Below are 16209 nucleotides of genomic sequence, written 5' to 3' on the forward strand. Positions count from 1 at the left end.
GTTTAAAAATTTTTTTTTGGCCTGGATATCTACATGCAAGAAAATGAAGTCTTTTAAGGAATTACTGAGCACCTCTTGTGGGCCTAGCATTGTGCTAAATTATCTGACGAGTGCAGTCAAATCAGTGAAAAATTCTGTACAATTGCTTATTTGACCATTATGTAGGTGGATAGGTGTGTTTTTCCTTTGCATCCAATCATTTTGACACTGTTTGGAAACAGACTGAGTTTTTTAAAGCCCTTGGCCTGACTTTCCATATGAGTCATGAGTGAGACTGAAGTGAGCGAAAGAAGCTCTGAGCTAGAGCCAATAACCTTCTTCCTCCATCTTTGAAGGGAGAAGCAGAGGGGTGCCCACTGCCATAAAGCCCCTTCTGAGAAGTCGTGAAGTGTGTTACAGAAATTAGTGCATATTAGTCCTCACAACATCCCTGTGAGGTAGGTATGGGACAAGGGGCCCTGTCCCTGTTCCACAGATGAAGATGCTGAGGCACAGACAGGTGAGGTCACTAGGCAGAGGTCACAAAGCAATGACAACGGCAGAAGAAACCTTATTGGTTCCTTTCTGTTGGCCTTACATCTTGGTTAAGACTTATGTGAGCAGACATGTTATGTTCCATGTAATGAAGTCATTAAAAAAGAAAAACCTAATTCATTATTTGAATACTGAACAAGATTTGCCCACCCCTCAATCCCATCTCCCCCTAAATTAAAGACACCATTGGCACTCTTGAGAAGAATTAAGCTTATTTTCCCCATGGCTCTTGTCTCAAGCAAACTCTTGTGAATTGGGAACTATTTCAATAAAGTGTATATATCCTGATACACTAATTCCATAGGTTGGTCACCCAGCCAGTGGAATATCTTAATCTTAGTATCACACATTCTTCATCCACTTAGTTTTTCCTATGTGGATGGCTGAGCCAATTTCTTCTTAATGGCTGTGGATCTCATTGAAATAGCTTGGTGGTGTCCTTGGTCCTGAAGGAACCATTACAGTGCCATTCATTACCAAAAGTGTCTGGAGAACATTCTCCTCCTCCATTTGGACAATGTACAAGACACATTCCATGGCATGGGTAAAGACCTTTGGCGAACATGTATTTCCTCATTTTATGCCTCAGCAGATGGACAGCTTGATTATGATGCATCCATGAAGTATAAGAAGAACCAACATGTGAGTGTTGAGTGGATCCCTTTTGGAAGAATATGGATAAGAATCACACAGAAGGAGACCAGGTCAATGGTTCGAGATCTACACTGGTGGAGAGACTGGCCACATTGATAAGCCCAATATGGAAATCTGCTTCATTCAGAAGAAAGAATCCCGTAGTTTTTCCAGGCAATATATATGCAGTAATTCCTCAAGAGTCACCTCACCTCACCCCTAAGCGTGGCCATAGTTATTTAACAACTGTACCCTCTCCTGGTGCAAGGACTTTAGGCAGGGTAGCCACTTCTACCCTTCATGAATTTGTTAAGCACTTCCCTAAAGCTAGGGACCACTATTTTAGACCTGCCTCACATCATGGGGTCATAAATCTAGAAGTGGAAGGGACTCAAAGGTTATCTAGTCCATTCCACTCATTTTCACAATGGAGAAAACTGAGACCCAGGAAAGGTAAGTGATTTGCCCAAGGTCACACAGACAGTCAACACTCCAAGAAAGATCCGAAGATCATAGAAGCATAGGCAGTTCACCCAACGAATATTAGAGCAGGAAGAAGCTTTAGAGATGATCTAATCTAGTCTCTCAGTTTATACACAAGTAAACTGAGGCCCAGGCCCTTGACTTTTCCAGGGTTCCATAGGCAGTAAAACAACAGAGCTAGCATTCCAAATGTCTCTAAATCCTGGGCTTTACCCACTCTGCCCACTGCAGACATGATGATCTAGGCTGGAGTCTGGAAGGCCAGGGAAGCCCCCCTCATCCACTAGAAACCAAAGGGAGAAGAAAAACAGGAGGTGAAGCTGTCACTCTGACATCACACCCAGGAGGTGGCATTCTTGGCTGCCCATTGCTTTCCCAACAGGTTGTCCCGGGTAGAAAGGCAGTTGCTTGCTGGGCCATCACCTTCCTTTTTCCATGGTTACTCTTCCTTTCATTCAAATTGGTGTCTGAAATACTAAGTTAACCCACCAGCTAGTCTTGGAAGGACATTTGAGGGGGTGGGGGAACATGGGTCTTTCCCGTCCGTGGTGGCTTGGTCTGGGGCTCAGGGGTAGCTCACAAATTATTTAACTTCAAAGTTCCCTCTGAAATTAAGCCTGAGAACCTTAGAACTTTAGAGGTCAGAGTGACTTTCAAGGGGTCTTAGTTAGTCCCCTGCTTTCAAGTGGAGGGATGTCTAAACAGTCCAGGACAGGATGCTGGATGGTTATGATCTTTTCTGGAGCCTTCTAGGTATGGATCCTCCAGTCCCCACCAGGAGCTCATTTCAGTAGTCTCCTAAAGTTGGTCAGTCTACAAATTGGCTGTGTTTGGTCTGGGAAGTGTCCCTTGGCTAACAAGGTGACAATGCCATGTTGTCACTTAGCTCAAAGTTCCTCTGTCCACCCAATTGGGTGGGTTCTTCATAAGCTCCTTCCTTCCCCCTTTGATTTTTCTCCTTGGCCCATGAGACTGGTGGGAATAAAGCCATTCGTTACACATTGGTAACCTCAAGTCCACTGTAGTTTTCTAGACGACACTGATCTGGTCTATCTTGAGGGTCATCATCGAAGCAGTCTTCATTTCTGAGGGAGCCATAGTCATCATGGAAGTCAAGGTCTTTGCTGCTGAACCCCCTTCCAATCTTCCCTAGTGGCAACTGGAAAAAAAAAATAGAATCACAGAATGTCAGATTTGGAAGGGCTCATCAAATGTAGACTGTCAAGGAGGGGGGGAGAAAGGACTTCAGAACAGAGATTGTCAGAGCTGAAGAAGGCCTTAAAACACACAGGGTCAGAATAAGGAATGACCTTAGAATATAAAATGTCAGAGCTGGGAGGGACCTTAGAACAGAGAATGTCAGAGTTGGGAGGGCCCTTAGGACACATAATGTCAGAGCTGGGAGGGGTCCTAGAACCTGGAATATCAGAGCTGGGAGGGACCTTAGACACAAGATGTCAGAGCTGAGAGGGGCCTTTGAACAGAGAATGTCAGAGTTGGGAGGGCCCTTAGAACAGAGAATATCAGAGCTGGGAGGTGTCCTAGAACCAAGGAGGCAGGAAGGGGAGAGGGCCAAGAAAGGGGGACACCTCTGAACAGAGAATGTGAACATAGAATATGAGATGAGCAAGGGGACTTCAAACATTGTGTCACAGTTGGCAGGGCTCTTCTGAGTCCCAGAGAAATGAGGCGCCCTGTCACTGAACTCCTCAGGGACCGGCCCGTGTCTCCTGACTTTGGGCCCTTCCTATCGCCTGCTGAAGACTGGCAGAGAGGGTCTGGGAAACGGAGTCTGAGATGCCCAGAGTCTTACCCGGCCAGTCTTGTACTTGACGCCACCGCTAGTCTCCTCCTTTCCCTGCCGAGTGACGCTGGAAGCCCTTCCTGGGGGGGTCCCAAACCTCTCAGCCTCTCGGATGCCTGTAGCACTGTGGGGAGGGAAGGCAGAGAGATAACCATGGGAATGAGTGATACCATCAATGGTGGAAAGTCCGGTACCTGACACATAGGAGGCACTGAATTAATACTTCTGGATGGATTTGTAGGCAGGAAAGCTTTCTCATCTCTATTGGACAGATGCAGAAACTGAAGCCCAGAGATATGGAGTCTCTCCTTGCCCGTGGCACACAGCCAAGAAGGAGCAGGACTGAAATTAGAAGCCAGCTCTCTGGACCCCACCATTCTCTCTACTATACGTACTTGAACCACGCCGACACATCGTACCACCATCAGTCACTTCTCGGGCTACAGGATCATTGAGAGATGGAAGGGTCCTCAGACCACACCTACCCCCCACCCCTGCCTCTACTCCCACATGCCGGAGTTAGGAAACAGGAGATTGGAGAAGGAACTTGCTTAAGACCACGGAGCTCCAAGGTGGACAATCCAGATGTGACACAGAAGGGGAGTATTTAAGTAAGAACCTACAATCCTTTGTCTCAGATTACTTTATCGGATAAACCCCAGTCACCTGTCCAGTCCTAAGAATGGGACCCGCAAACAGTGATTGCCAAGGAGAAATTCCCAAAAGATTCAGGGCTGGAGGGATCTTGGAAATCATTTAGTCCAAAGTCCATGTTTTAAATAACCTCTGAGAAGGAGGCAAGTGATGTGATGTGCCTCAACAAAGTCAGTCAACAAACGTTATTAAATGCTTTTAATGTGCCCAGGACAGTGCATGGCACTAGATACAAAGGAAGGTGAAACCAGTAAGACAGTACAAAGGGGATGCTCTGTGTTTACTGGAGGAGATGAGAGGTCCAAAAAATGTCTAAACAGGACAGCGCCTCAGAGATCCTACTGCAATGCTCTCATTTTGTAGGCCCAGAGAGGGATGTGTCTGGTCCAACATGAGATGACTCGCTAGGTCCCACACAGTTCAGATTAGATCCTAGTCCTCCTAAGTACCTGGTTAGATGGACAGGAGCTCTGGGCAGTCCTCTTTGGGAAGTCTGGTAAGACCCAGAAGTCCTTGACATAGATAGAGAGATGGATAAATAGATGATTGGATAAAATGGATAGATGGATGGATAGATGGATAGATGGATGGATGGAGAGATGAATAGATGGATAAATAGATGGATGGTTGGATGGATGGATAGCTAGATGGATAAATCAATAGAAAGATAACTAGATAGATAGATGGATAAGTAGATGGATGGATGGATGGATGGATAAATAAATGGGTAGATGGATAGATAGATGATGGATAGATGGAGAGATGAGAGATGGATAGATAGATAAATGGATAGATGGATGGTTGGATGGATGGATAGATAAATCGATAGATAACTAGATAGATGATAGATAGATAGATAGACAGATGGATAGATGGAGAGAGAGATAGATGGATAGAAAGATGGATGGATGGATGGATAGAGAGCTCCTTCAAATTCAGGGACTGAAAACGGGACAAGGGCATGGCCAGGACAGTCTGTACATTTTGAGCTAAAAGACAACTGAAAGCTCATCTTATGGGTCTGACCAAGTTGCTCTTCTGCTCTAGAAGCTTCTGAGGCTCCCTATTGCCTCTAGGATAAAATAAAAACTCTTCTGTTTGGCTTTGAAAACCCGTCACAATCTGGCTCCAGCCTGCCTTTCAAGGCTGCTCTAAAGCTTAGAAACAAGATCGAACAAAGTTCAGGTAAGACTGAAATGACTGAACGACAGCAACAAAAATGTACACACACATATTTAGCATACTTGGCCAATATCAAGAAATTGGGGGATGGGGGGGTAGAAGGAGACAAAAAAGAGATTTATTTTTATTTACACACTTTGTTGTTGTTGTCCATTTGTGTCCTACTCTTTGTGATGCCATTTGGGGTTTTCTTGGCAAAGATACTGTAGTGGTTTGCTATTTCCCTCTTCAACTCATTTTATAGATGAGGAAACTGAGGCAAACAGGGTGAAGTGACTTGCCCAGGGTTACCCAGCTAGGAAATGTCTGAGGTTAGATTTGAACTCAGGAAGATGAGTCGGACTCTAGGCCTGGCACTCTAACCACTGTGCCACCTAGCAGCCCATATTTATACACTGTCAAGAATAATTTAGATATGTCATTCTCCACCCCACCCTGCCCCAATACCAAATGTTTGTTGAATTGATTGAATCCATTTTAAATGAATTTTTTCCAATTTAATTTTTAAAATTTAAATGAATCCCATTTTAAGATAAATAAACTGAGGCCTAGAGAGGTTGAGTGACTTGCATAATTTGTATTTACCTATCCTTATACTTGCTGTATGCCTTTAATGGAATGTAAGCAACCTAAAGGCAGGGATTTTTTAAAAAAATATTTGTGCCACCTTAGTGCCTAACACAGTGCCTGGCACGTAGTGGGTACATAACAGATCCTTGTGGAATTGAACTGAATCTCATCCAACGTCCCTCATTTTACTGAGGTCTAGAGAAGTTTAACTGGCACGTAACAGATGCTTATGGAACCAAATCTAGTCTAATTGCCCTCATTTTCCAGATGAGTAAACTGAGGCCCAGAGAAAGTTAATTGTCTTGAATAAAGACACACAGGTAGTTCATAGGTGATGAGTAGAAGAGCTGGGATTTGGATTCAGATCCTCTGACTCTTCTGTATAATTTTAGGGGAGGGGTAAGGGGTGCCAAGATTAATTCCTCTCCTAAATGTTTGCCATGATGCTTGAAATTCTGCTCATCCTGGTAAGCAGAGAACCAACTAGGCAGTGCAACGGATAGAGCACTGGGAGTCAGGAAGACCTGAGTTCAAATCTAACCTCAGGCACTTACTAGATGTGTGATCCTGGGCAAGTCACTTTAACCTTTGTCTGCCTCAGTTTCCTCATCTGTAAAACAGGGATAATGACAGCCCCTACCTCTCAGGGTTGTTGAGAGGATTAAATGAGATGATATTCGTAAAGCACTTTGCAAACCTTAGAGCACTATATAAATGCCCTATAATGATCATTATTCTTAGACAAAGGGGAGCTTTGCCCACAGACCTCTTGACCTCTACATATTTTGAGGCGCTTTCTTCTATCTCACACTGCTTCCCTACCAATTGTCTCTCCAGTTCGCAGATGCTGATATCTCCTAATCCCCTCCTGGAAGAATTTCCCGGGGTCCTCTGGTAAAGGATTGCCCCAGTGGGCTCTGGCAGATGCCAGACACCTGCCATCAGGTGCCTAATCCAGCCCCAGATGTGGGCTAAGTGGGGAACCAATCCTTCCAGCATCTTCCAAAGCTGCTTAGCCCCTCCTGGATGCCACTACTCAATTTGTGGGGTAGAGTTATTGCATGGAGAGTTCAAATAGGGGCACCCAGGTGACAACACCATCCAATTAATTGCCTTGTAATTGCTTTTCAGAGCTAATTCATCAAGCCCAGTAATAGGTTGCCAGCTCCTGGGTAAGACAGTATATGTGCTATTTGTCTGTGCAATGGCGTGGGTCAGGCAATTAAGGTGAGAGATTTTTGTGGAGGCGGAATCTGCGGTTCCTGACGAATGGCTGGTGATGAGAGGTGGGGGAGGGGAAGAGACCAACAGCCCCCATAGCTGGCACACAGTAGGCACTTAATAAATGCTGGTTAACTGGCTATTTTAAGCTTCCTTGACTTTAGTTAGGGCTTTTGGCTTTGGAAAAGTTGAGGAGTGATTAGAGAGAAGGGAACAAGGAAAGAGAAAGGAGTATACGTTTATTAAGCACCTACTATGCATTGCTCTAAGGCAGGAGTGGGAACCTTCGGCCCTCTAGGTCCCCAAGTACTGCCCTTTGACTGAATCCAAACTTCACAGAACTCCCCTTAATAAAAGGATTTGTTCTGTAAAACTTGGACTCTAGTCCCAAGGATTTAGAAGCCACATGTGGCTTCGAGGCCACAAGTTCCCCACCCCTGCTCTAAGGCTTTACAAATATTATCTCATTGGATCCTCACAACAACCCTGGGAGGTAGGTGCTATTATTATCTCCATTTACAGAGGGGGAAACTGAGGCAGTCAGAGGTTAACTGATTCATGCAGGGTTACAGGCTAATAAGTATCTGAGGTCAGATTTGAACTAGGGTCTTCCTGACTCCAGGCCCAGAAAGGGGGCATAACTCTCTTTCTCAAAAAGGGAGGTATAACCAACCAAGAAAGACCCTTCTTTCTCTCTAAAAGGTAATTATTGTAATTTAATAAGGCTTGCTAATTTTAAAAGAGAGATGTCAAAATACAGCCCTCTGGCCACAACAATTAAGAAAGTTCACAAGATTCCACAGTATGGCCAAAATTAAATTAACATGTAATTGGGAAATATTTATCAAAATAAGTAAAAATGTAATAAAACATAGATGATGTTAATATGTGATTTTCTAAGTCTATTATGTGGCCCACAGGGATCCTTATGGATGACTGAGTGGTCCCATCCACCAGTTTCATTGACACCATTGCTTTAAATGTTCCAACCCATTTTCCCCAGCTAGACTGGAGGTTTTGCTTAGAGTAAATTGAGAAGTTTTCTCCATTTCTAGACCACAGAGAATGAAAGTGGAAAAAGCAGCATGGAGCTGACTTATTCACAGCACTGGGGTCTTATTGTCTTATTGTATAGGTCAAGTCTATTTTGCTTCATAATGGATGGGTCCCCCCTCCCCCTTTATTGAGAATACTAACAAGAAAAATGGAAAATTTTTGACAGTAGTGGAAAATTCTGTTGCTGCAATAATGTTCAAGAAGAAATAATTTGTTTCTAAGAGACATTCATTAATCTTGGTATGGAAGAAGGAAGACGCAAAAGCAGAGGAGGCTGTGAGTGGGAGAAGAAGGTTGTGAGAAGAAGAAGGAGACTGTAAAGAGGAAAAGGAGGCTATGAGGGAGAAAAGGACAACCATATTCTACTGGTCACACATCTGATAAACCATTTTATACCTATTGCGAGCAGCAAAGGAGGTACATAGGCTGTTATGAAACAGAAATGAGACTTTGCTGAATAAGCAATGAATATGGAGAAAACAAGATATGTGGGCAATGGAAGAGGCCACTTGGGGTTTCTGAGACTGTCATATCCTGGGAGTGGGTTTGAATCTCCCAGAAGCCATGCAGGCTTCAGATGAGACTCCTTCTTCTATAAGACCAGGCCTTTTTCCTAGGATGCTTTGAGGGCAGGAAGGCAAAGATGTTTCTATCAATGACTTTGATAAATGACATGGTTAGCAGATTTGCAGATGACCCCAAACTGGAAGCAATAGCTAAGAGATTGGCAAAGTAGGGATCCAAAAAGGCCTTGACAGGCTGGAGAACTGAGTTGAATCATTCAGTAGGGATAAATGTAAAGTTTTACATTTAGGTTCAAAAAATCAACCTCCACAGTTACACAGCAATTTGTCTGAAAAAGATGTGGGGTTCTTAGTGGATCAAAAATTCAATATGAGTCAGTAGAGTGATGGGCCGCATTAAGAGAGGCAGAGCTTTGAGGTTTAGAAAGTGACACTTCCTTAGCACACTGCCCTGGTCAGGCCACAACCTGAACTACGGTGTTTAGTGGAGCAATAGCTTAAAAGGGACATTGATTAAACTGGACCCTAGCATCCAGAGGAGGCAAACAGGATGGGGAAGAGGCTATTGAATATGGGAATTGGTCAGTGGAACTGGGGGTGTGTAGGAAGAATCAAGAATGTGGTGGTTGTACTTGAAATAGCTGAATGATTTGCATCTGGAAAAGGGATTAGACTTGTTCTCTTGGGAATCATCTCTTCCAGCTCTGATCTTCTATGTCCAAAGGTCTATCTCAGTCCTCACCTTCTGTGTTCTAAAATCTCTCTCAGTTCTGGCATTGCATGTTCTAAAATCACTCCCAGATCTGATGTTCTCTGTTCAAAGTTCCAAATCCAACATTCTACAACATCTGAGGGGTCAGACCCAGAAGGCCTAGCCCTCAAGCTGCTTAATGAGAATTCCATTCAGGAGTGTATTCCCTCAGAAAATGTAATCTGGTTGTTTGACATGGAGGACTGCCTCCTGAGAATTGGAGTTGGGAAGGTGGGTATCGGGTAGATCTCGAGGGGCGAGGAGGAGAGTATCGAGTGGAGGGGACCCATGAAAAGCAGCTGAATGAGTTTAATGAGGCTTTTCTGAATTAATACCAGCTGGTCAGCACCTGCCTACAGGGCTGAGAAAGAGCCAGGAGTTGAGAGTTCTGATAAAGCCCCATCTCAACTAAACAACAACAACAACAAAAAAAACTGTGCTCAGACATGAGCTTGAGATCTGAAAGACCAGATCTGACTCAGTGATGACTTTGGTTTTCCCAGAAAGCATTTCTTCTTAAGAATACGGGAAACTTTCACACCTCTCCTGAGAGGTTCCCTGAACCAATGGGTCTACCTTAGGTCAATTCTACTACGTCCACTGAAGGACATGTTGGGCAGGGAAGGGGGGGGATGGACAATAATGACCAACATTCTTGTTTTACTTTTTAAATTTGCAAAGTACTTTACATGCATTATAATACAATATTAAATAATTGTATTTATTTAATTATAATTTAATTAATTACATATAAATATCTCGTTTGATCCTCACAACAACTCTGTGAGGTCGATGCTGTTATGATCTCCATCGTATGGAGGAGGAAATTGAGGCTGACGGAGGTTGTCAGTTGGTCACAGCTATTGTTAGAGATGAGATTCCCCAGCTCTAAGGCAAGCACTCTATTATACCACATTGCTTCTTACAGATTGATGGGCAACCTATTTAGGAAATATGTCCTTTACTATTGCCCATTGATCTCAGGCTGCATCCTCACTTGTGGACCGTTTCTATCAGGAGTCAATATGCTCTTAAGGCTTCTAGCTCCTGGGGATGGAAAATCAGTTATTATTTCCTCTCAGACCCTTTATTTCAGAAATGGTCTGGCAGAATTGGACAGGGGCAGGATAGGGGTGGAGCAGAATAAAAGAGGGAAGGTAAAGGAATCTTCATCCACAGCCTACTGGGACACTTTACATGTAGTTCAGAGCGATTCTGATACTTACAGGAAGCTAGAGGGGAGGGGCTGCAACACCTCACCACCACCACCAGCAACACACATGCACACGCACACACACACACCCGCACACCAAGCTCAGAGAGTCCCTTAAATTTTCAACAGGGTAGAGTTGAACTGGTTTACAAAGGGTCAAGATAGGGAAGGCAGAACTCAGTGAGGAAAGAAAGAGATTTTTCTGGAGTTTGGTAGACAACAGCTACTAGGATTTTGATTGGATGGCAGATATGGATTGGATGAACTTCAAAGGAGAAGTTACAGAGTGAAGGAGGTATAGGGAAAGCTTGGAAGTGAGGATGAGAAGCAAGGAAGATTCCAACCCTTTCCCTTCAACCAGTGAGTCAGAGGGGATGAGTGAAGATGCAGCCAGTCCTGGAAATGGTGGCCAGGGAGGCTGTGTCATCAGGAGGGAGCGAGACCCAAAACATGGAAAGAATGGGAAAGGAAAAGATTTAAGAGGAAGCACGTTTGTTTCCCACGGAGCAGGAAGGAGGGGTGGTTAGCTAGTGTGTGACGCGGAAGGAGGGGGTGGGTGGGTAGAGGCTGATAGGGATAAGGGGGAACAGTAGGTGCTGGAGAACAGGACTGCATGATGACAGCAAATGGTTCCGGATCACTGCGATGGGCAGGTGGGAGTTTGCTAATCATTACCCAATAAGCTCACCAGAGTTACTGGTGTTACTAGATGTTCAGCTTCAGGTGGTGTCCTCTAAGGGTGTTAGGCAGCTGAGTCGACTGTACCAGTAGGGACAGATGGGAGGGACATTAGTACAAAAACAGAGCTTGCAGGGGCCTTAAAATATAGAAAGTCAGAGCCAGAAGGGACCTTAAGGGATAAGATGTTAGCATGGCAGTTCTATGTGTACTACTCTCCCTGGAAATTTAAGGCTTATGTCCTTAGACCAACACTGAAAGAAAAGGATTGGTTTAAAGATCTGACAGAGCCAATACAGCCTCGAGTGAAGAAATAGAAGGGATTAATTGCCTTGACCCCAACAAAGACGGACAGGGCAGAGTCCAAAGATTTGGGTTAATATAAACTCCTAAGACTTCACTGGTGGTCTCACCACACATGCCTGAGGCTCACAGTCTCTCCAGGCATTTTATTCAGCCAGAGGGTATGTTACCTGCAGAGTTTATGTTTGTAATTCATTAGTGACACATAAGGGTCTGTTTCCCTGACACATAGCTGACGTTTGTTCTCCTGGTCCTTGGCAAAGTGATACATGGTGTGTTGCTATGAACGGTGCCCACCAAATGGGATATACCCTGGAGGGTCAGAGGAGAAAGGGAATGTCCTACCTTTCCAAAGAAAGGCAGTGTTGTGGAAAGAACACTGGGCTGAGAGTAAGGAGATCTAGCCTCATCTCTGCTATGGAATCATATGACCCTGGGCAAGTCATTTTATTTCTCTGAGCTTCAGTTTCCCAACCAGCAAAATGAGGGAATTAAACCATATATTATTTGAGGGCCCTCTCAGCTCTGATATTCTGTGTTCTAAGGGGCATCCCAGCTTTGACATTCTGTGACCTAAGGCCCCTCCCAGCTCTGATAGTCTGTGTGCTAAGGGCCCTCCCAGCTCTGACATTGCCTGTTCCAAGGGCCTTCCCAGCTTTGACATTCTGTGTTCTACGGGCCCTCCCAGCTTTGATGTTTTGAGTCTATGATTATACGTAAGTACGGTTTGAGATAGCTGGGATACCCCAATGGGGAGTCTAGGGCAACCTAAGTACCTTAGAAATTTAGTTCAGAGAGACAGAGAGGCTTCAGTGGGCAGAGAATGTCTCAGGCCCACAACAGAACAGGCCTTGAGGAGGGCTAAAGATAAAATTGGACCACTTGTCAAATGTGCCAGTGACCAATGATTGAGAATGAAAATGTCTGTTCTAGTCGATTAAGCCCCTAGAGGTGTTTTGTGGGAATTAGTGTGTGTGTGTGTGTGGGGGGGGGATTTGGGAGACATAAAAACAAAAGACTTCAGTAAAAATCTATTTTTAAAACTTTCAGTTGATTTAGAGGCTTCTTGCACATTGACATCAGTCTCTAGAAACATCTCCCCTTTTTCTTCTTTCTTGGAATTGTGTCTTTTTGTCTTTGGAATGTCCTTCTTTCAAGCTTCCCTTCCCTTCTGGGCTAACATCCCCAAAAGAATTTTAGTGCATTCGATTCTGCCTGTCCTTCCTTTCAACCTTTTCAAGTCAGCTCGCTCAAAGCTAGGGTCCACGCTAGGAGATGCCCATCTTTCCTTTCCTTCTCTGCCACAAACTCTGGGTTAGTAAGAATTAAAAACAAAAACAAAAACAAACCCTTCCTTTTGGTGATTCCTCCACCTTTTGAAGAATGCAATTATCCTTAAAAAAAGTCAAGAAGCTATTAGTGGACCTGAGTTCCAAAGCTGTAAATAGAGATTTTTGTGTTTGGGTCATGCAGAAAAATGAACCGAAGCAAGGAGAAGGAAATATGTTCTGAAATGCAGGTTGGTGGGGGTTAGGAGGTGGTGGCCTGGGCAACAGCTCACTTGAGGTGCAATCTCCATTCGCCACCTGATAAAATTTTATTTTGTTGTTATTGTTCAGTCATGTTCGACTCTTTGTGACCCCATTTGGGGTTGTCTTAGCAGAGATGCTGAAGTGACTTGCCATTTCCTTCTCCAGTTCATTTTTAGATGAGGAAGCTGAGGCAAATAGGGTGAAGTGTCACAAGGCCCAGGGTCACATAGCTAGTAAGTTCCCGAGGCCAGATTTGAACTTACAAAGATGAGTCTTCCTGACTCCAGGCCTGGCACTCTGTGTACTGTACCGCCTATTATTTAGCTAATTTTTTATTTTTTTTTTGCTAACCAATTCATAAGTTAGTTGTTTCTTTGCTACTGAAGGATGGCAAGTACTCTCAGTTGTAAATTTCAGCATCCTTGGACAAGTCCCATTTGCCTTATCCTAGTTAAAGTTCTGCAGATTTTGATTCCTGGTTATGTTACTTCCTCTGTGTGTGACCTTGACCAAATCATCTCCCTTCTCTGGGCCTCAGTTTCAGGACCTTTAAAACGAGCGGATTGGACTAGATCAAGGGTTCCTAACTTTTTTTGTGTCAAGGTCCCTTTTGGCAGTCTGGAGAAGCCTATGTACCCATTCTCAAAACAGCATTTTTAAATGAATAAATTAGAATGGGATTACAGAAGAAACTAGTTATAGTGAAATGATGTTATCAATACATGTTTTTTAAAAAATTCCCAGGGACAGCTAGGTGGCACAGAGGATGGAGAACCAGCCTTGGAGTCAAGAGGACCTGAGTTCAAATCTGACCTCAGATACTTACTATGTGACCCTGGGCAAGTCACTTAACTCTAATTGTCTAAAAAAAAAAAATTCAAATTCCCAGACCCCAGCTTGAGAACCCCTGGAGGAGATGATTTCTAAGATCCATTCTAGGTCTCTTTTCCCTTAATTCTCCCCAGTTTTGATGTCCATCCCTGAGACTCAGGGACATCTCATCAAAGTCTCAGCCTCAAACATGATCTTTGCCTTTTTACTTGTGGAGACTTTTGCCACCATCTGATGTTGGGCACATCTTTCTGAAGTAGGTTGGAACAGGGAGAAGTAACTCTTCTCTTAAGAACTGAGAGCAGGGAATCCTTAGAGGAGGCACAGAAGGGTGTCCTTCAGAGGCGGCCCCTCCTCTGCCTATTGGCAGCACCCAGGCGCTTCCATTTACCTTTAAGCAGTGGTTAATCCTCTATCTGTGGAGAAAAAAAGCTAGGCTGACCCCAAAGGGCCCAAAAGAATTCTGTGGCTGAGCTCCCTGATCACAAAAGCACATGGACACTAAACCTTGTAGGAAACCGCAACATGACTGGGAAAAAACCCAACTTACCTATGCTGCTCTCTGAGGAGAAATATTGAGTTTAAACATTAAGACCCTTCCTGCATAATGGAGTGAAGGGAATGGGAGGGGGAAAAACTGGCCTCTCCCCGGCCTGATCCAGGGAGCCAGTGTCCAAGCAAAAGGAGGGGCTAGTAATGGCTATTTTTGTAAATAGGTCTAAAGCTTACCCTACAGTCACATAACCAGCTCCATTTTCCACTACAGTGGATAGCAGATTTGGACACAGAGAAATGGGGTTCAAATTCGGCTTCTGATAAAGGTAGGTAGGTGGTTAAGTGTACAGAACATTGGCTCTGGGGCTCAAATCCAGCCTCAGACATGAACTAGCTGTATGGCTCTGGGAAAGTCACTTAACCTCCATCTGCCTCAGTTCTCCTATCTTCATCTGTTAAATGGGAATAATAATAGCACCTACCTCCCAGGGTTGCAGTGATGATAAAATGAGATAAATTTACGAGTGCTTTGCAAACCTTAAACTCCACTTAAATCCTTACTGTTGTTGTTGTTCTTGTTATACTGTTTACCTTGGACAAGTCACTTAACTCTCTGGATCTCAATGTTCTCCTCCGTAAAACAAGGGGGTTAGACTAGGTAGACTTTAAAATCCCCTCGAGATATAAATCGAAGAATCCATGTTCATTTGAATAATTTCCTCCTTATATTAGCATATATTTTCTTGAGTGAACAGTTAGTCAACTCACTTTTATTAAGCACCTACTATGTACTAGGCATTATGCTAATAGCTGGGATTCAAAGAAAGGCAAAAAACAGTTCTTGATTGAAAGGAGTTCACAGTGTAATAGGAGAGACAACACACAAACAGCTTTGTACAAACAAGACACATAGAGGATGAGTCAGGGGTAGTCTTAAGGGGACCAGGTGGCACAGAGGATAGAGCGCCGGGCTTGGAGTCAGGAAGACCTGAGTTCAAATCCAGCCTCAGGCATTTACTAGCTGTGTGACCTGGGCAAGTCACTTCATCCTGTTTGCCTCAGTTTCCTTTGTGTGGCTCTATCTACTCACACCGGTCCTATCCCAGACTACATTTAAAATTCTGTTAACAGTAAGAAGGCAGATTTGGGATCGATTCAAGGAAAAACTTGGTGATCATCAGAGCTATCCAACAGTAGAATTGACTGCCGTGGGAGATGATGAGTTTCTCATCACAAGAGGTCTTCAAGTGGAGGCGAGATGAATGTTTATTGATGATGTTTGGAGAAGATTCCTTGGTCATGTAGAAGTCAGACTGCAATGATATACTCTCAGCAGCTCTGCCTCTTGCTACCTGTGTGATCTTGGATAAGTCACTTCCCTTCAGTAGAAGACCTCAGTTCCTCATCTGATGGAGGTAGATGACATGGGCTCTGAAGTTTCTTCTAGCTCTGAATCTATGATTCTATGATCTAGTCCAATCTCTCATCCAGGGCATGGATCCCTCTAGACCAAGCAGCTCTGTCAGATGACTGTTCAGCTTCTGCTTGAACACTTACAGTGATGGAGAATCTACTATCCATTCTAAGAAAAGAAGCCACTTCCAAGGGGAGATGGTTCTGATTGTTAGGAAGTTCTTGTAAGGAGACAAAAATATGTCTTTAATTTTCCCACATCTCTCCTGCTTTTGTCTTCTTAATGATCTCTGTAGTTTCTTCCAAATCTAACATTCTTTCCTTCCTTCCTT

At 44.0% G+C, this 16209-nt stretch overlaps 1 protein-coding gene across 2 annotated transcripts in view; it reads right to left on the reverse strand.

The window, feature by feature from the left end:
- Positions 1-721: 721 nt before the first annotated feature.
- The window catches only part of KAZN (kazrin, periplakin interacting protein), a 215521-nt gene continuing 200033 nt past the window's right edge, over positions 722-16209 (reverse strand). The window contains exons 14-15 of one of the 2 annotated variants that reach the window (XM_027859788.1): positions 3464-3578; positions 722-2809 (exon numbers count right to left, since the gene is read on the reverse strand). In XM_027859788.1, coding sequence (XP_027715589.1) covers positions 2645-2809; positions 3464-3578 — 280 coding nt within the window. In that variant the 3' untranslated portion in view covers positions 722-2644. The remainder of the gene's footprint in view (positions 2810-3463; positions 3579-16209) is intronic. The other variant, XM_027859789.1, reaches the window with a different exon arrangement.

The sequence above is a fragment of the Vombatus ursinus genome, unplaced genomic scaffold (assembly GCF_900497805.2).
Source record: "Vombatus ursinus unplaced genomic scaffold, bare-nosed wombat genome assembly UNPS02014172.1, whole genome shotgun sequence".
In the NCBI taxonomy this organism is placed as follows: Eukaryota; Metazoa; Chordata; class Mammalia; order Diprotodontia; family Vombatidae; genus Vombatus; species Vombatus ursinus.